The sequence below is a fragment of the Schistocerca gregaria genome, chromosome 7 (assembly GCF_023897955.1).
Source record: "Schistocerca gregaria isolate iqSchGreg1 chromosome 7, iqSchGreg1.2, whole genome shotgun sequence".
NCBI classification, from domain to species: Eukaryota; Metazoa; Arthropoda; class Insecta; order Orthoptera; family Acrididae; genus Schistocerca; species Schistocerca gregaria.
In genome coordinates, this window is record NC_064926.1 from 324,648,216 (window position 1) to 324,670,223 (window position 22,008).

A 22,008-nucleotide genomic window follows, 5' to 3' on the forward strand; every position below is an offset into this window, starting at 1 on the left:
AGTAGCACATGGGGAGTAAATACGAGTACATCAGTTCTCGGTGGAGCATCCCTTGCGCTGGTATACACTGCAGCAGATTATTGTGCACCAATTTGACTCCGTAGTGTTCATGTGAAGAAAGCTGATGTTCATTTGAATGCCTCTATGAGAACCATTAGTGGCAGAGTCAGATTTACACCTATGTATTTGCTGTCAGTACTATCAAACCTCTGTATAGTTCGACTTCGTCGTAAGGTGGCTCTCTGTAACTTTCGCTAGCGAGTTTCTAAAAATGAGTCAATCTCGCTGGCTGCCTAGGAAACTCAAAGATCAGCAAATGACGAAGGAATCCAAATGCTCTCCACTGGTTCAACAGTGACACTAAATGAAAACGTGAGTGGCAAGCCACGAAGACGCTATACAGTGAATTTATTGACAACCCAATTGTTGAAGTTCCAGGCTTTCATCATCCTAGGGAGGCGTGGGTACACCTTAACCAGACTACAGAAGGTTCCTGCAAATATAACATGCAAAAGTGGAGATTTTGTACTGACAGTTCATATGACTGCGGCGGTATTCAGATAATGAGTCAAATTGTAACTGAGTGTCCTAACAGACGATTATCTATTGGCATCAAGAATCTACAAGAAGCATCCGAGGTGTTCCAATGGATTGACTCTCATGTGTAGTCTGCGGTATTTAATCTTTATAAGTGGTTACACATGTGTATTTCTTTGTCAAATCTGCATTGGATTTGTTGTTGTAATCGATGCACACGTTGGTAATAATAATAATAATAATAACGGATGACATATCGTCAATGAACTGAGGTATCGGCATAAAAAAATAAACATCCTGTGTGGCTTTAGACACTTGCTTACAGTAGTTCTATTCTATAGATATCATGTATTGAGAAAGAACATTGCTCTCTAATAATGTAAGTTTATTACTGCTTCTAAAGATTGCGTAAATCATAATGAAAAGAGAATAATTTAGCAACTTTTTGGGGAGAAGATGTATTTGACGTGACAACAGAAGATAATACGAAATAAGACCTTTAAGCCAAAGTTCATCGGAGGAACTGAGAACTCCAGCGTATTCGCTATCTGGCTTGTATGGATGTGATTCGGTATGTAATTTTGTATTTGAAAATTTTTAAGTGTCTACGATGTCCACATACTGTTGATAATGTGTACAACGACCTGAGGATCCAACGTAAACAAAACAAAAGCCGAAAACTGGACGTCTTGGAACATTTTAAAATTTTCAGTCACAAAATTACGCGCAAATCATTGGTGGATAGTATTTCGCTGCTGTACTATCGTTTTTATGTCTTATTTCAGTCGCGCATTGAGCAAGAGAAACTTAAGTTTCTATATGCCTCCGAACGCGTTTTAATCTCTCTTAGTCTTTTGATTCCTAAGCGATATTTACGTTGGTGTTAGCATAATGCTCGCACGGTACTCTTCAAATAGAGCTTCTCTAAATTCAACACATGAGGCTTCGCGAGAACCACATCGAATATCTTCCAGAGATTCCCATTTAATTTTGCCTGTCACCACTGTTAGACTCTCGTAAGGGGTACGCTGACCTGACAGGATAGAAGCAGCGCTTGTCTGAACCTTTTCGGTCTGCTGACATCTTTACCTGTATTCCAGACAATTGAAATAAAATTCTAGAATTTGTAGATTGGCGTCTTACATTCGATTATTTCTACAGTTGCATTCCATTCGGCTCCCTAATACGTGTGCGTCTCATTTCGTATCACATAGACACGTACTCCAGTTCTTTATCACTGATGTACTTGAATCCTATCAGGAGCTCCCTCTTTGTTATAGGCATTATACTGCACTTATTCATGTTTAAAGAGAACTGTCATTCCTTACACAAACAGGAAATGATTTCACAATAAAAACAGTTTTGGTTGCGAGGTTATTTAACCTCAATAATGCATTGCACCCTTTTGGGGTAGATGGTGTAAGAGTAGCTGGATATGGAAACCACCCGTCATAAAGCCGTATGTCGGGATGGGTTACATATCCCACTACTTTTACACAATCTGATGACGGCCCAAAAAGGTGAATCGCTTTATTGAGATTGCAATAACTCGTTTCACCCTTTTGAGCCGTCATCAGATTGTGTCAAAGTAGTACAACATTGCAACATAGAGTGTTGCGTAGCACCCTGCCACAATGGAATAGAAAAATTTTTACAAAGAGGAAACTTTATGCAAGACTTTCAGCCGAACGACGACGCTTACCTACACCTAACAGCATCATTAGCGAAAGGGCGTATAGCGCTGGCGATACTATCTGATAAATCGTTTATGCGTATTGAGGCTCAAAAGGCTCTCAGGACTATGGGACTTAACATCTGAGGTCATCAGTCCCCTAGAACTTGAAACTACCTAAACCTAACTAATCCAAGGACATCACACACATCCATGCCGGAGGCAGGATTCCAACCTGCGACCGTAGCAGTCGCGCGGTTCCGGAGTGAAGCGCCTAGAACCGCTCGGCCAAAGAGATCCTATTACGCTTCTTTGGAATGCCTCTGCTGTAACTTTCGTATCTGTAGAACATTCGCTGTCCAGTATAATACACTAGGCCTTTAAGTGAAATTCATCGACCTAATGGAATACCTCTCAAGATGTCCGTGTGATAATATCTTGGGTAGCTGTAGACGATGATATGTGACGAACGCCTTTCGGAAATTTAGGAAGATTAAATGTTTCTGTTCTTCTGCATCAATTATTATCAATGTACCGTGTAAGAGTAAAGTAAGCCGTGTTCGAAATGAGCGGTTCTTCCCGAATCTGTTGAGATTCTTTGAAGTAGCACTATAATTACCACGCCGAGAGAAGTGGCGAAGTGGTTTTTTGGTTTGTTTTGGGGAAGGAGACCAGACAGCGAGGTCATCGGTCTCATTGGATTAGGGAAGGATGGGAAAGGAAGTCGGCCGTGCCCTTTCAGAGGAACCATCCCGGCATTTGCCTGGAGCGATTAAGGGAAATCACGGAAAACCTAAATCAGAATGGCCGGACGCGGGATTGAACCGTCGTCCTCCCGAATGCGAGTCCAGTGTGCTAGCCACCGAGCGAGGTGGCGCAGAGGTAATATCGCCATAATCGCAAGTTGTTATACTGACTGTTGAGCGTCGTGACCCCCTGAACCAAACGCAGTCGCAATTCCGGATGGTTACCAGCTTCTCTTAGCGTCTACCGAAGAGTCTAGGGACCTTCTGGATTTGATCCATCCACCAGTTGGGTGCTCTTCCCTTTGGGTTGTGCCCTCGATGTTTCCTTCCATTTTTTCTTTCGGTCCATTTAATCCATATCATCTTCTTATACCAGCATCATGCGTCAATACTTCGCTTGTCTATGGCTCTGAGGACCCTTGTACACAACCGTAAAAGAAGATGTAAAATATGAGTGTCACAACCGGCAAGGGCTTTGTACTGTTTGTTATCGCGCTATTCTGTCAGAACTTGGTGAGTTGCTTTATAGCTATCCTCCCTGCAATTCGACTTCTTATCTCATCTTCGCAACTTACTGAGTCGCAGGTGGCTGATCCAAGACAGATGAAAGAATGTACGACTTTTAGTTCATTTCAATGACCTGTGAGCTGGACCGGTCCGCCTCCGAGGAATTTGGACTCGATGAGATTGATTTCAAATCCATATGACAGACCTAAGTCGAAACAAGGCCCCGGGAGTAGACAACATTCCATTAGAAATACTGACAGCCTTGGGAGGGGCAGTACTGACAACACTATACCATCTGGTGAGCAAAATGTATGAGACAGGCGAATTAACCTCAGACTTCAAGAAAAATATAAAAATTCCAATCCGAAAGAAAGCAACTGTTGACAGATATGAAAATTACCGAACTATCAGTTTAATAGGAAACGGCTGCAAAATACTAACGCGAATTCTTTACAGACGAATGGGAAAACTGGTAGAAGCCGACCTCGGGGAAGATCAGTTTGGATTCCGTAGAAATATTGGAACACGTGAGGCAATACTGACCCTACGACGTATCTTAGAAGATAGACTAAGGAAAGGCAAAACTGCGTTTCTAGCATTTGTAGACTTAAAGAAAGCTTTTGACAATGTTGACTGGAATACTCTCTTTCAAATTCTAAAGGTGGCAGGGGTAAAATACAGGGAGCGAAAGGCTATCTACAAATTGTACAGATACCAGATGGCAGTTATAACAGTCGAGGGGCATGAAAGGGAAGCAGTGGTTGGGAAAGGAGTGAGACAGGGTTGTAGCCTCTCCCCGATGTTACTCAATCTGTATATTGAGCAAACAGAAAAGGAAACAAAAGAAAAATGCGGAGTAGGTATTAAAATCCATGGACAAGAAATAAAAACTTTGAGGTTCGCCGATGACATTGTAATTCTGTCAGAGACAGCAAAGGACTTGGAAGAGCAGCTGAACGGAATGGACAGTGTCTTGAAAGGAGTAGATGAATATCAACAAAAGCAAAACGAGGATAATGGAATGTAGTCGAATTAAGTCGGGTGATGCTGAGGGAATTAGATTAGGAAATGAGACACTTAAAGTAGTAAATGAGTTTTGCTATTTGGGGAGCAAAGTAACTGAGGATGGTCGAAGTGGAGAGGATATAAAATGTAGACTGGTAATCGCAAGAAATGCGTTCCTGAAGAAGAGGAATTTGTTAACATCGAGTATAGATTTAAGTGTCAGGAAGTCGTTTCTGAAAGTATTTGTATGGAGTGTATCCATGTATGGAAGTGAAACATGGACGATGAATAGTTTAGACAAGAATAGAGTAGAAGCTTTCGAAATGTGGTGCTACAGAAGAATGCTGAAGATTAGATGGGTAGATCACATAACTAATGAGGAGGTATGGAATAGGATTGGGGAGAAGAGAAGTTTGTGGCACAACTTGACTAGAAGAAGGGATCGATTGGTAGGACATGTTCTGAGGCATCAAGGGATCACCAATTTAGCATTGGAGGGCAGCGTGGAGGGTAAAATTCGCACAGGGAGACCCAGAGATGAATACACCAAGCAGATTCAGAAGGATGTAGGTTGCAGTAGGTACTGGGAAATGAAGGAGCTTGCAGAGGATACAGTAGCATGGAGAGCTGCATCAAACCAGTCTCAGGACTGAAGACCACAACAACAACAACGTGACAGACTTAAGTTCTTGACATTTGTCAGTAGCTGAGTTAGTTCTTTTTCGCTGCTGGCTAGAAGAACGTGTCATCGACAAACTGGAGGTTGCTAACATTCCACCTGAGAAGCCTATAGTCCAGCCATCAAGAGGTATCCTAATGACATGGTCGGCATAGAAGTTGTACAGGTGAGTGGATAGTGCAGGACCTTGTCTAGCACCTTCAGACATGCTGAAGAAATCAGGCGTGACGGCACTTGTCTTCAGAGTTGCGAGGTGATTATTGTATAGAGTTCTGATCGGTGCTATTAGATGTGATGTGGCACCGACATACGCAAGCACCTGCAACTACTTTTCCCAGACAACACAGAGCCTGTGGGAAGATATTGAACAGATTTAGGTTTTCAGTGATTCCCCTAAATAGCTTAAGACGAATGCCTGTATGGTTCCTTTGGTAGGGCATGGCCGATTCCTTCCCAAATCCCTTCTCGTGTCCTCCTTTGATGACCTCGTCGTTGAAGGGACGTAACCTCTGTTACTTGTACATTTTACCACGAACGTCGCAATGCATGGCCTACAACATGGTTTAGGATCCTACAAGAGATGGACATCTGCGATATTCGTCTGATCAAAGAATTATGACTTCCGGATGATACGTCATAGACCGGAGTTAAACTGAAATCTCGTGTTATTTGCCCCTTTGTCTCACATCTCGTGACCAGTTTTTGGCCAGTGTCTCTGTCTCTATAATAAGAAATACGTAACGGGTGCAAAGTGGAGTGCTGTCTGGAGCGAAAGACGGAACGCGGAAGTAATTGGCGCGGCGAACTCACCGAGCCTGCTCTGAAACTCCTTCTCGAGATCGCTGACGAAGACGGACTCGCGGACGAGCCCGGTGCCAAACGAAGCCATGATCTCCGAGATCTTAGCCCACTCCTCCTGCTCGTCGAACGGGCTCAAGATGGACAGCGAGCCGGCACTGGGCTTGTCAGCGTCTTCGCCAGAGGCGCGGCCGTTGGCGGTGGCCCCGGCGTCCGCGGCGCCCGCGGAGCCGCCCCCGACGCCGCCTCCGGCGCCGCCTCCCTCGTACACGCTGCGCAGGCGGCGGAGTGTCCGAGGCCGCTCGGCGCGCGTCCCGCACTCTACGCCCTGCGCCGTCGACCCCTTGTACAGCCCTGCAACACGACAGCCCCTCGTCAACGCGGTCCTGCCGTGCCGCGAAACACCTGCAAGAAATCTCCCTCGCTTTAAGGGGGCTTTGTAGGGAGGACATCAGAATATGGAGCACAAGATCGGATTTAAGATGGGAATCGGCCGTGCCCTTTCGAAGGAACCATCCCAGAAATCACCTTAAGCGAATCAGGGATATCACTGAAAACCTAAATCTTCATGGTCGGACGGCGATCTGTACTGCCGTACCGTTGTCCTGAACACGTCCGGCGTTTTACCGCGAAGCCAGTTGTGCGGCAGGGGTGGTCACTAACCTTACCTTTGGGAGCTGCAAACGAGTGGAATGATTCAAAGATGCACGCATTGTTTAGTAACCATTACAAACAATGAAGGAACATTTTTATGCCGTGGAATGTTTTTACACCACAAAATCTGTAATTTATATCGTCAGAAGAAAAGAAACCAACCAACGAATGTGAGTTCTGCTACTAATTAGACAGTCCGATTGCCAAAAATTAATTAAACAGTGATAGAAATACACTCTTATCACAATAATACTTTCATTGCACACAGTGATATCGTAGACAAGGTCTGGCTGTCAAGGGTCAGGTATACAGGGTGGTCCATTGATAGCGACCGGGCCAAATATCTCACGAAATAAGCGTCAAACGAAAAAACTACGAAAAACGAAACTTGTCTAGCTTGAAGGGGGAAATCAGATGGCGCTATGGGTGGCCCGCTAGATGGCGCTGCCATAGGTCAAACAGATTTCAACTGCGTTTTTTTAAAATACGAACCCCCATTTTTATTACATATTCGTGTAGTGCGTAAAGAAATATGAATGTTTTAGTTGGACCACGTTTTTCGCTTTGTGATACATGGCGCTGTAATAGTCACAAACGTATAAGTACGTGGTATTTGCTTCGTGATACATTACCCCTGTTAAAATGGACCGTTTACCAATTGCAGAAAACGTCCATATCGTGTTGATGTATGGCTATTGTGATCAAAATGTCCAACGAGCGTGTGCTATGTATGCTGTTCGGTATCCTGGATGACATTATCCAAGTGCCCGGACCGTTCGCCGGATAGTTACGATATTTAAGGAAACATGAAGTGTTCAGCCGCATGTGAAACGTCAACCACGACCTGCAACAAATGATGATGCCCAAGTAGGTGTTTTAGCTGCTGTCGCGGCTAATCCGCACATCAGTAGCAGACAAACTGCGCGAGAATTGGGAATCTCAAATAAGTCGGTGTTGAGAATTCTACGTCAACATCGATTGCACCCGTACCATATTTCTATGCACCAGGAATTGCATGGCGACGACTTTGAACGTCTTGCACAGTTCTGGCACTGGGCATAAGAGAAATTACGGGACGATGACAGATTTTTTGCACGCGTTCTACTTAGCGACGAAGCGTCATTCACCAACAGCGCTAACGAAAACCGGCATAACATGCACTACTGGGCAACAGAAAAGCCACGATGGCTCCGACAAGTGGAACATCAGCGACCTTGGCAGGTTAATGTATGGAGCGGCATTATGAGACGAAGGATAATCGATGGCAACCTAAATGCTACAATGTATGCTGATTGAAGTGGTATGGCATAGCATATTTCATCACATGGATTGGTCGTCGAAGCCGGATCTGACGTCCCCGGATTTCTTTCTGTGGGGAAAGTTGAAGGGTATTTGCTATCGTGATCCACCGACAACGCCTGACAACATGCGTCAGCGCATTTTCAATGCATGTGCGAACATTACAGAGGGCGAACTACTCGCTGTTGAGAGGAATGTCGTTACACGTATTATTTTCGCTCTCCTGCTCGCAACGTTCAGTGATATTATTAATTATTCTTCTAGCTCCATTCTGTAAAGTTCTACACCTTGTCCATCTCCGAGTTGTAGAAAGAGTATCTGGCGCTGCATTTGATGGGCCAGAAACCCACTTGAAGTGTATTAATTTACGAATCAGCACAATACGCTGGTGCAGGCGGCTCCTCGGTTTTTCATGTGATACCACAATCGGACACTGTCATAACAAACGAATGTTACGGCGATCTCGACTGTTGTTTTTAACGAAACATTTGAAGTTGATCAATTTGTAAAAATTCCACTACGAAAGGCATGAGGTCTACCCGAACTACCCCAACAAAACAAAACAAAAAAAATATTGGCATGTGGTCTACGAGACAAAAATGTTTGGGAACCTTTGATGCAGCGTATCGTTTAAGACGACCACTCATGAAAAACCGGAAATTCGGGTTTGAGTATCGCCGTAAATGTTCATGTGTCACTTTAAAAGTGTAGCAGCCCTTTGATTACACTTAGTGGCGAGGCGATATTTATGAACTTCTTGTTTCATGACCCTACGTACCAGTGTAACTGACGACATTCTTCTTCCACTTCTACCAACTCAAATGGTTATTGTATAACCACTTACATTCAAGTCGCCATTTCTGCGTCTACACGAACTTAAAAACGTTAGAAGGGCGCTATACTTTTTGGAAAAAAGGTATAGTGACAAACTATAATGTTTATGAAATCAGCTAATAATGCAAGTGATGGATACTGAAAGAAAACTTAAAAATTCTAGAATATAAAATCGCTGAGGTTTTCGTGACCGTATACTGACTTGTTGCCTGTTAGCAATCGTCTCAAGATCTTCAGCCAATGGCCGCTACCACAATAATTTCAGCACCTTGTAAGTAGGATGTTTAGGTTTTTTTTAATTGGTAACGCCGCCGCCACGTAGCCCTCTGTATGAAAATCACTGGCTGTGCCGTGTGCAGTCCGTGGCTGGTTGGCATTGTTGTAATACTTGCCATTGTAGTGTCGGGCAGCGGCAGCTGGATGCTAACAGCGCGTAGCGTTGCGCAGTTGCAGGTGAGCCGCCAGCAGTGGTGGACGTGGGGAGAGAGATGGCGGAGTTTTGAAATTTGTAAGAATTGGTGTCATGAACTGCTATATATATTATGACTAGTGAGGTAAATACATTGTTTGTTCTCTATTAAAATCTTTCATTTGCTAACTATGCCTATCAGTAGTTAGTGACTTCCGTAGTTTGAATCTTTTAGTTAGCTGGCAGTAGTGGCGCTCCCTGTATTGCAGTAGTTCGAGTAACGAAGATTTTTGTGAGGTAAGTGATTTGTGAAACATATAGGTTAATGTTAGTGAGGGCCATTCTTTCGTAGGGATTTTTGAAAGTCAGATTGCGTTGCGCTAAAAACTATTGTGTGTCAGTTTAAGAACATTCGTGTATAATTGTTCAAAGAGGACGTTTCACATAGACCAGTCGTGTACAATTTTTCTAAGGGGACGTTTCAACCTCTGTAAAATCTGTTTGGTACTCCATACAAATATTCGACGCTGTAAACATGCATAAAGACTTTGTCTAGGCTACGTATCACTGGCAGATACTGTTCCGTCTTTCTAAATTTGTTCGGCCTGGCCATGGTTGCTTTCTTCTGACAGCCGTCGATTCTGCGCTGTCTGTTTGTAAACCTGGCAGACTATTTCGTCTCAATTGACGTCAGTGCCGAATATACGCAAAGTCAAGTCACGGAGGCAAATACCCAGCTCAGTGTAAGACGAGTAAGCACAGCTACAGGTCTCGAATACTCAGAAGCGCACAGGTTTATTTCTCGTACATGTATGACATAATGTAAGCTCACAACAGAAGTGTGAATAAGACTCAGGAAGCGCATTCTACGTGGACTCCATACCATCATTGTCAGAATTATCTTGGTGCTGCTTGTAGATCCACTTTACATTGTGTAACAGAACTTAAGAGACAGATTTTCCCACCAGAGCCGCTGTTCCTCAGTCAAGTAACCCAACTGGCCTCAAGGGCTGAATGTACCCCTCTTGCCAAAAGCACCCCGGAAACCCGGAAACTGACTCATCCAAGTGCTAGCCAAGCCCGACAGTGCTTAATTTCGGCGATCTGACGGGAACTGGTGTTATCACTGAGTCAACGCTGTTGGCCGAAACACGTTGGCCAATAAATAATTTGCAGCTTTTGTGTAAATAATTAAAAATATTTTTCCTCGTTTAATCTGATTTTCCAGACGCAAGGTCGAATCCTAGACGTTTAGTGATAATATTAATGTACTCCAAACTATAATTTTTCTATATTTTTCTCAAATAACATATAAGTTAAACATCTCGCTTTGTAATACCAAATATTTATTTGGTGCGTTTGCAGTTCTTATATTAAAGTGCAAAAGGTATTTTTTAGATCAGTTATGTTGTTAAATTACATCAGCTATCTTTGATTTAGCGCAAACTTTGGCAGACGCATCGTTTGTGCAGTGATTAGTAATGTTTCGTAACTCATTGCAAGAGGATGGTGGTGGTGGTGGTGGTTAGTGTTTAACGTCCCGTCGACAACGAGGTCATTAGAGACGGAGCGCAAGCTCGGGTTAGGGAAGGATTGGGAAGGAAATCGGCCGTGCCCTTTCAAAGGAACCATCCCGACATTTGCCTGAAGCGATTTAGGGAAATCACGGAAAACCTAAATCAGGATGACCGGAGACGGGATTGAACCATCGTCCTCCCGAATGCGAGTCCAGTGTGCTAACCACTGCGCCACATCGATTGCAAGAGGAGAGAGTATTTAAGACCTCATGGAGACCATGTGTAAACTGGGAATCCATACATTCTACAACAATTTTTGAACTATATGAAAAAGACGTAAATTATTTACAAACTACGCCGTGCACAAACTTTATCCTACTTGTAAACGTCACTAGAGATATTCGGGTTTGGGTTGTGACATGTTAGATACTCCTTCCATCATTGGCGATGATGTGGCGCAGACGAATAGCGAAATTCTACATGACCCGCTGAAGTGTCGGAATACCGATGCTGCCATTGGCCTCCTGAATGGCTGGTCAGCTTGGGAGAATATGGCGGCGAGTCGAGGCTCATGCCAGTGGCCCCTGGGTACCTCAGAGCCAAAATGCGGTCACCAAACTGCTCCTCCAGGTCATCACTCTCCTGCTTCGATGGGGTCGAGCTCCATCTTCCATTAACCACATCTTGTCGAAATCAGGGTCACTTTGGACAATGGAGATGAAACCATCTTCCAAAGCCTTCACGTACAGTTCGGTAGTCACCGTGCCATCAAGGAATATAGCACTGATTATTCCGTGACTGGACATTGCACATCACACAGTCATCCGTTGAGGGTGAAGAGACTTCTTGATCGCGAAATGCGGATTCTCAGTCACCGAAATGCGCCAATTTAGCTTGTTTACGAACCCATCCAAATGAAAGTGGGTTTCGTCCCTAAGCCAAGCCATGCACGCGCGTACTAATTCCCGTCATGTCATCATGTCCCGCGGCCAAGTATTCAGTTTGAACGTCCTAATGCAAGCCATTCAGAAGTTGTGACTATTTTACTTCATGCAGTTCAATAACTGTCATCATATATATATATATATATATATATATATATATATATATATATATATATATATATATATATACTCCTGGAAATGGAAAAAAGAACACATTGACACCGGTGTGTCAGACCCACCATACTTGCTCCGGACACTGCGAGAGGGCTTTACAAGCAATGATCACACGCACGGCACAGCGGACACACCAGGAACCGCGGTGTTGGCCGTCGAATGGCGCTAGCTGTGCAGCATTTGTGCACCGCCGCCGTCAGTATCAGCCAGTTTGCCGTGGCATACGGAGCTCCATCGCAGTCTTTAACACTGGTAGCATGCCGCGACAGCGTGGACGTGAACCGTATGTATACACTTCTGGAAATTGAAATAAGAACACCGTGAATTCATTGTCCCAGGAAGGGGAAACTTTATTGACACATTCCTGGGGTCAGATACATCACATGATCACACTGACAGAACCACAGGCACATAGACACAGGCAACAGAGCATGCACAATGTCGGCACTAGTACAGTGTATATCCACCTTTCGCAGCAATGAGGGCTGCTATTCTCCCATGGAGACGATCGTAGAGATGCTGGATGTAGTCCTGTGGAACGGCTTGCCATACCATTTCCACCTGGCGCCTCAGTTGGACCAGCGTTCGCGCTGGACGTGCAGACCGCCTGAGACGACGCTTCATCCAGTCCCAAACATGCTCAATGGGGGACAGATCCGGAAATCTTGCTGGCCAGGGTAGTTGACTTACACCTTCTAGAGCACGTTGGGTGGCACGGGATACATGCGGACGTGCATTGTCCTGTTGGAACAGCAAGTTCCCTTGCCGGTCTAGGAATGGTAGAACGATGGGTTCGATGACGGTTTGGATGTACTGTGCACTATTCAGTGTCCCCTCGACGATCACCAGAGGTGTACGGCCAGTGTAGGAGATCGCTCCCCACACCATGATGCCGGGTGTTGGCCCTGTGTGCCTCGGTCGTATGCAGTCCTGATTGTGGCGCCCACCTGCACGGCGCCAAACACGCATACGACCATCATTGGCACCAAGGCAGAAGCGACTCTCATCGCTGAAGACGACACGTCTCCATTCGTCCCTCCATTCACGCCTGTCGCGTCACCACTGGAGGCGGGCTGCACGATGTTGGGGCGTGAGCGGAAGACGGCCTAACGGTGTGCGGGACCGTAGCCCAGCTTCATGGAGACGGTTGCGAATGGTCCTCGCCGATACCCCAGGTGCAACAGTGTCCCTAATTTGCTGGGAAGTGGCGGTGCGGTCCTCTACGGCACTGCGTAGGATCCTACGGTCTTGGCGTGCATCCGTGCGTCGCTGCGGTCCCGTCCCAGGTCGACGGGCACGTGCACTTTCCGCCGACCACTGGCGACAACATCGATGTACTGTGGAGACCTCACGCCCCACGTGTTGAGCAATTCGGCGGTACATCCACCCGGCCTCCCGCATGCCCACTATACGCCCTCGCTCAAAGTCCGTCAACTGCACATACGGTTCACGTCCACGCTGTCGCGGCATGCTACCAGTGTTAAAGACTGCGATGGAGCTCCGTATGCCACGGCAAACTGGCTGACACTGACGGCGGCGGTGCACAAATGCTGCGCAGCTAGCGCCATTCGACGGCCAACACCGCGGTTCCTGGTGTGTCCGCTGTGCCGTGCGTGCGATCATTGCTTGTACAGCCCTCTCGCAGTGTCCGGAGCAAGTATGGTGGGTCTGACACACCGGTGTCAATGTGTTCTTTTTTCCATTTCCAGGAATATATATATATATATATATATATATATATATATATATATATATATGTGTGTGTGTGTGTGTGTGTGTGTGTGTGTGTGTTTTTGTGGGTTTTCCTTCTAAACCCCTGGACAATTCCAATCATGGAGGGCTTCGAGGAGAAGGCGCTTGAATCTGCTGACTTGAAACCCACGCTATTTTGAAGGTATGTTGATGATACCTTTGTAGTTTGGCCCCATGGTGAAGACAAACTGCAAGACTTCATAAGACATCTGAACTCCCTCCACGATCAAATAAAGTTCACAATGTAAATTGAAAAGGAGGGATGCCTTCCAGTCTTGGATGTTTTGGTTCGGCGCAGAGAGGATGGCACTTTGGGACATGAAGTGTATAGGAAGCAGACACACACCGATCTGTATTTACGTGCAAATGACTGCCACCATCCGGCCCAGACAATGAGTGTTCTCCGAACTTTGACTCACAGAGAGCATATTATTTCTGACGAAAGCAGTCTGCAAGATGAACTTTCCCACTTACAAAGAGTGTTTGAAGACAATGGGTACTCCCCACAACAAATACAGAGGGCACTGAAAATAAAACCGAAAGAGGCCACAAAGAAAGCAGAAGAAGATGAAGAAACCTTTAAATCGATGGCCTTCCTGCCATATGTGGGTAGCCTCTCATCAAAAATAGGACGCATTCGCGGCAGACACAAAGTAAAAGTGATTTTTCGTCCTCCACCTAAGACAGCTGCACTCGTGGGCTCCGTCAAAGATGATTTGCTGCTCCGAAAATCTGGAGTTTACAAAATTCCATGTGAATGTGGCCTTTCTTACATCGGACAAACAACTCGTACTGTCCAAGAAAGATGTACAGAACACCGGAGGCACACACGACTTTTACAACCGAACAAGTCGGCAGTGGCAGAGCACTATATTGATAATGGTCACAGTATGTTGTATGACAACGTCGAAATTTTGGCAACTACATCGTGCTTTTGGGACTCGATAGTAAAGGAGGCAATTGAAATTCGCTTGACGACCAACTTAATTAATAGAGATAGTGGTTTCAATCTTGATAAATCCTGGACTCCGGCACTTGCTGTAATAAACTCGCAAAGACGTCGTCAGAGTGGAGCTCGCAATGATATATCGATATGCCAACAAAGATCAACTGCGGAGTCATAGATACAACTCGCGTATTATGCACGTCTCTGCCGCCGACCAACGTCTCTGGCGCATTTGCATCTGTGGCCACATGCGCAGTCGCGCGGTGCAACAGTATAAAGGGACGAAGCGAGCTCTGGAGCGGCTCACTCTGAAGATGGCTGAACGTTATACAGCCGAAATATTAGAAGAAGAAGAAGAAGAAGAAGAAGAAGAAGGTGATTTCTTGCGGCTGCACACCGGAAGCTTACTGGAACAATTCCAATCAAAGTTGGTACACATACACCTTACCGTCCGGCAACAATCGCTGTGGGGGTAAGACCAATCTGCCTGTCATAGGGTTGCGGGTGGGTATTAAAAAGAAGCGTAGACTACGACATGTGAATTCCCGGACTTTATTCACCTAGAATTTGAGAATGAGAGTACGTACTGACTTGCAGCAGACTTTACACATAATTTCAAATTTCTAAGAATTTTTTTTCTCGCTGACGTCACCTATAAAAGGAAGAAAGGAAAAGATTTTACTCTTTTAATGTAGTAAAAGTATCACAAGTGCCGTGACAAGTTACTAATTTTTTACTGCTAACTGCATTCTTAAAAATTTTGCAGACAGTACACACATATAGCACTGAATGTAGCTACTAAATTATATCATTTAGCGACATATACTCTCAGTTCACTAAATATGAGGTCAGAAACATTAAATACAAGGCCAATCGGTGCGTGGTGCAGGCTTTGGTGCACAGCTATTAACGAATACCTGGACAACGCCTGGTCTCTCTGCTACTGATAAATATTAACCAAAAAGTCGTTCCTAATAAACGTGCTTTTTAGAGACTTTTACCACCATTGGTTAATCAAGTCAAGGTATGCAAGAGAAGAGATTTTGGTAATATATTCCTGAATTCTTCGTTGGTCAGAACTCACAATCTTTACCGTAATTGGCTAGAGAGTTTACGTCAGTGGCGGAGCCAGCGCAATTTCCACAATAGCGAAGAGAGACACGCTCTTCATCTTATGCGCACGCCGAGAAGTCTTCGACTTTGCTACCGAAGCGGCCTTCTCCGCCTCCGTCTTTCTTAGTTTAGACTCTGTTGCAAAACGGATGCAAATGCTTTGGCCATATTCAGAATCCACACCTACCACCTCTGTCACCCGCTACGGCAGAACCGTGTGAGTATCATGAGAATGGGCAGCAGCTGTGAGCACCATGACGACGGGACTGCGAAGTTGCTTATTTCCAGACTTTTCATTAAGTAATTTCACATTATTTCGTAGGTGGAGCGATGTGTTTATGATCATGTACGCTGAGCACTCAGTAATAACCTCAGACAGTCTTGTTCTTCTTTTTTCTCTCCTTCTCCGCCTTCGATATTTCCCGTATCACTGTGGCGTTAGAATTCTTATATGGGTTGTGGCACTGTTAGTGGTATATGGTGGTCGGATGCTCTTCATGACTCCATTACTCTCCCCAGGACGGAATTCCTGTACCCAGTCAGTCTGTGTCTAAATTAAATCTCATTTTCAAGTGTGAGTACATTTTCTGTTTGCATACAGTGTAACCGTAAGGATACCGTCATAGATCTCACTAGCAGCGAACGTCATAGCAGCAGGTGCTCGCTGGTGAGCCTTAGTGTCTACTACCTTCCGTCGGTTTCTAGACTTTCTCTACTCCCCCACCTTTTCCGGCGGGCAGGACATGGTCGTATCGAATCGACAGCCTTAGTTATTAGCGAGCGCCCTTAGGCATAAGTAGGGTAGAGTCGGTCGAGGGAGCATGCACTGAAAGAGTCGAGAGACAGAAATGGGCGAAAAAGTAAAATAAAAGTTGATACTCGTAATACGATATAGATTAAAGTGACACATGAAAATTTTTACCAAGACCGGGACTTGAACCCGATAGACCTCAGCATCGAAAGAAACGGGGGAGTCTGCCTTGAAACCCAAACGCAGACGCATCTACCTAGGAACAAGAGACGTTGGTTCGAATCCTGACCTTGGTACAAATTTTCATTCGTCTCTTCAGTCTGCATATATACATGCCTACATGTCTGATACTTCCAAAGGTCTCTTGAACTGTATACTTCAATTTGATCAAGATAAAAGTGTTTAATAGTGAACTGACAATAGCATTTCTTTGTAATAGGCATGATGAATCGTCCGTGACTATTTCAGGATGAATGATTTTTGGTATTTGCCAGTTTCATGAAAGTGAATGAGACTGGTACGGTTAGGTGTGTTTTCTGTTGTTGAAAGTCGAATAAATTACATTAAAGGATTTTTTTATTAATTTTGTAGTAAATGATAACAGTCTCGTCAAGTACAGCTAGGTTGCAGTTAAAATTTCTATGTGATCGTTGTGAAGTACGTCTCTCTCCCTAAGGTCCGATACCCAGCAATCGGATCACAGTCAGATCACTTAAAATTACGAGGTGAGAATTCAGATACCTGAGGGTGAAGTGGGTACCAGACGGTTTAGTGGGATGTGGAAAACAGCGTAAAAACCACATCCAGGCTACCGGCGCACCAGCCCCGTCCTTAATCAGCGAGGTGGATTCGAACCAGGGTAGGACGTGCCTACCCGATTCCCGTAAACGGCGCGTTAACGCGCTCGTCTATCAGGGCGGGTAATGTGTCACCCGCGGCGTATGCAGATAATATGGTGAGACAAAGAGATTCACTGCAACTGAGGGTACTTCCAGTGAATATAAATGTCAACCACGGTCTATGTAAAAAATTTAGTGGAACTTGTAAATTATGTCTTGAACGTCTTAGTAGCATGGAATGGACGAAAACAGTGCGACTTTCAACCTGTTACCATCTTTGATATAAGAGGGGTATAACAATCCTTGAACATATTCTCAGTTCGAACAAATTCCCTTGCGAGGGAAAAGCTCACGGTTTTAGAAAACATTGCTCGTGCGAATCTCAGCTTGCCCTTTTCTCACGGATCAAGGGCAATAGGCGGAATCCATATTCCTAGATTTTATTAAAGTATTTGACACGGTTTCACACGGCAGACAGTTAAAAAAGTTATCAGCATACGGAATAGATTTACAGGTATGACAGTGGCTCGAAGATTTCTTAAATAATAGAGCCCAGTGTGTTGTCCTCGATGGCGACTGTTCATCAGAGACAAGGGTATCGTCAGGAGTGCCCCAGGGAAGTGCGATAAATTGTCGAAACCAGCTAGAGTCGCAAAATGTCTTTTTGTTTCGTGAAGAAGTAACACAACTGCTGATCGCTTCTGCGTTGTTAGTTATCCGTTGTTTGCCATGTTGTAAACACTTGTCTCCTAGCGACGGAATAGTGAATTACGCGTAATTTCGTAACTCGTTTGGTTCTGCAATCTCTACTGCTACTGCTGCTGAAATGCTCAATGGGATATCTAGTACGGCTCATAAATTACGTCCGATACAAATCGTGACATATTTCGTGCGAGGCACTGTAAAAGTTATCACTGCTAATTTCTTAATTCTGATACTCTATTCCGACTTTTTGTATCACAGATGGTGTGTAATAACCTGACTATCACAGCTTGGTACTGGGGTAATCCAAGTGCCGTTACGTTGACGCTCCCTGTAGTGTGAGTGCACCACCATTTGAAGGTGACGTCACCTTCCATTCCGTTGACGTCTAGTTCGAAACGGTTTTAGGACTTCATCACGCCTCTATATCCCGAAGGATAAACACGCCAAACTATGTTTCCAAAGCTCGCAGTTTGCCGTTCCCCTCTTCCGGCTACGCTTCCTTCCATGCTAGAAGCGGGCGAGTGCCGCCAAATAGACGAGAGCGAAGTGGGTAGTGTTCTTAGTGGAGCGCTGCAATTTGACATTAAAGCTGGCAGTGGTGTTCGGTGGAGAGGAGTGAGTCCCAGGGAGAGCTGGAGGGAATGAGAGATGGACAGACGTAGAGAGAGAGAGAGGGACGGAAGAATCAGAGGAGGAGGGCGCGAGACACAGCAGGCAGCAGCGCCAACAAAAAGCGAAACAGACCAGGCCGCTGTGTTTTCTGTTAATTACGGCGCCGGGCAGGAGCAGCCCACCTGCACGCGACGCCACGCCGCGCGCCCCAGAATGTAATCTGCATAGTTTGCGCACTTCACGCTTGGCGGCATCTGTTGCTGTTTTAATTTATTAATTTCCAACTTTTCGTGGCGCGCGTCCGAAATTTTTGCGAGGTAGAAAGGACGCGGTGCCGCGCCGTGCGAGAGAGGGCCGCCGAGCGCTCCACACTGGCGCAGCGCCGCAACGCGCCGCGCACGTCCGCGTCAGGGGCGGGGGCTGGGGGCCGGACCCGGCCGCGTCTGGCCGGCTGCCCTGGGGGCGGGGGGCGGCAACGGCGGCGGCTGCGACGCCACCACCGGACGCCGCCCGTCCGCCAGGACGTAGCACGCACAGAAAGGTCCCTTTTAATTAAAATGCAACGTCACGTGTACGCGTCGCGTCGACACACACAGACACACACACACGTGGGGTTCCTCTCCCGCCGGCACGGACGGGAGACACGAGTACAGAGAGAAGCGAAAAAGCCAGCAGGTAAATACAACGGGCGGCGGCGGCGGCGGCGGCTGCGGCCAGCGGCAGGCCCACAATACGAGTACACCAGTCCGAGGTAATAATGTCAGCGGGCCGCTATATTATGTTTACCGAGCAGCGCGCTCTGGCGTGCGCCGTCTCCATGGAGACCGCCGGCGGCCAGGAAGCAGGTGCTCCTTGGCAACCACTGCTCGCCACTCTGTCTCCCCTGCACAGCTCCGGCATGATCTCCGATTTTTACACTGCGCACTCCCTGCCCCCTCGAGACACTATTGAATTTCTGTGCGAGCGTCGAATTGAAATGGCTATAATTATTCAATACCAGCCCCACTGGATACAAAGCAATCAGCAGAAATAATTTGGTAAAAAATATGTATAAATTCAACTGACCTCGTTTTATTTTGAGAATAATGTAAACTCTTGTTCGACGGGCTTTTCCCGAGAAACTCTTTAATTACTGATTTGTTACCAGTGAGAAAGAACAAATCATTGTTAAGTGCCTCCAACTAACTTGCCTCTTTATGCAGCTTTCATTTCTTACCAATGAGAATTGGGCGAACTGTTACAGAACTTCGTTCTATACGTTGGGAGTGGAGCAGATGGGTTCCTAATTTGGAATAATTTGGAGTGGTTTTCAGTTCCAGTATTCATTTAAGTGGGAACCTCCCGAAAACCTTGATCGCTGCCGAGGAACTAATTTTAATTCATTTTTGGAACAGTGTTGTCAACTGTCGCAGAAGAAAATAGTATAATACTATGAAAAGGATAGATTGCTACTTTCCATGTTGTGGGGATGTTGAGTCGCAAAAATGGTTCAAATGGCTCGGAGCACTATGAGACTTAACATCTGAGGTCATCAGTCCCCTAAAACTTAGAACTACTTAAACCTAACTAACCTAAGGACATCGCACACATCCATGCCCGAGGCAGGATTCGAACCTGCGACCGTAGCGGTCGCGCGGTTCCAGACTGTAGCGCCTAGAACCGCTCCGCACCCGGGCCGGCGCAGACGTCCTAACTTACTGCTAATCGCTCAGCAGTATTGCAGGAATACAGTCCGTTTGGTCTCTTTTACTGATTCACCAGGTGTGTTTCGTCGACGACCCTTGAAGGCGTTTGTGATGTCTCTTTTGCTGTATCCATTTCCCCCGAACAAACGTTTTAAGTTCTGAAATTCAGACCGTAGGTGATCGTCGTCAGAGATAATCTTGGCTCTATGAACCAACATGTTCAGGACCGCTTTCTTGTGCACAGGGTGGTGGAAACTATTGGCGTTCAAGTACCAATCAGTGTGTGTTGGTTTCCGGTACACTGAATAACCAAGCTGGCCTCCTGCCTTCCGCTCCACCAAAACATCCAAGAATGGTAGCTAGCCGTGCTTCTCCATCTCGATAGTAAATTTAATGTTGGGATGAACAACATTCATATGATCGACGAACTGCTGTAGTGTATCTTCACCATGAGGCGATATCAGGAAGGTGTCATAAACTCCTAACACACAAATCCCCATACTCACTACCCTACACATTTCTCACTATTTGTCAAAATTGAAAGATATGTGGGTTTAACGTGAAAGAATGTCCTAAATTTGTCGAGGACACGATTTGTGCTGCATGTAAGCAAAAACGAAACTAGAGTGTTTTGAGCTCTCTTCGCTGTTTATTTACTAACTAATTTAGGAACACAATGGCACAAGAATGAATCAGTAGTTTCTTTGTTTTGAAACAATTCGCGTTACCAAGATTTTCTGATTAAGTTTCTAAACCTTATACCTCGGAAAATTTAGGTTTAATTTGGGGCTCTCCAACTAGTCACACGAAATATGTTCAGAAATACGATTTATTAATATTTTTATGGTGAGAGTGTACACTACTGAAACTAGTATCTGCCATTTTAAAAGAAATTTATAATATTAAGAAAACTTAAACAGAATTTTCTATGTTTATGACAAGCAAAATCCCGGCGGTTATCAGAATTTCAAATAATATGAGCTGTTTTTAAGAAAAAGCAGTATAGGAACACTAAATATGCAAAACAAAATAAATTCAAACTAAGCAATGTTTTCTCTTAAATAATTACTCGTTGTGAACGAGATATAACTGTGTATCTCATTCGGCGGCCTTCTTCTAGAAGCAGCGGAGTACAATAATCTACGTGAAGTGGGACTGCTGTGGCAGTAGAGGTACACGTAAGGTGAGGAAGCTGGAGTTATTAAATATTTGGTTATTCTAATACAACCTAGTACAATTGTCGAATATTGGTACACTAGGCAATTATTATTTCAAAACTAAAACATATAGATGTTTCTATGCAAGTAACCACATTAACACTTTCACCGCAAACATTTTTTGGAACATTATTTGTTTTCATCAAGACGCAGCTCAAATTAGTGACCATCTGTTATTATAATTTTATCAACCAGTGAGATGAATTCACTAGCTGTCCTTTTTCAAAGAAAACTGTGTTATCTATTTGTTCCAGAAAAGCAGGGCTCGAGGGGATACAGTTAGTGATATAAATATTTCGTAGATCTAAAGAATGTGGAACAAGGATGGGAAAATATTGTTCTTGCTATGATGCATTAGACAGAGGGCCATTAGGAAATTTATACTCTTGTCAACGGGAATAATTGTCGTCGAGATAATATATACTTCATCAAATAAGTATGAGCCTTCGAAGGTTTAAAATTACTGAAAGGGAAAAATGTCTATGTATAAGTCCTTTATGACGCCGATGTGAATTTACAGTGTGTTCTTCGTAGAGAATTTATGTAGTCAAACCGTTATAAGTTGTTATATGTTTTCAGATGAAAAAGAATTTTTAGAAACGAATAATTCATT

The 22,008-nt window shown here is 44.9% G+C and overlaps 1 protein-coding gene across 1 annotated transcript in view; it reads right to left on the bottom strand.

Annotated features, from left to right (window-relative positions):
• The window catches only part of LOC126282387 (ankyrin repeat and SAM domain-containing protein 1A-like), a 790,528-nt gene that overhangs the window by 124,106 nt on the left and 644,414 nt on the right, over positions 1–22,008 (bottom strand). The window contains exon 11 of the mRNA XM_049982044.1: positions 5,957–6,298. Within this exon, the coding sequence (XP_049838001.1) occupies positions 5,957–6,298 (342 nt within the window). The remainder of the gene's footprint in view (positions 1–5,956; positions 6,299–22,008) is intronic.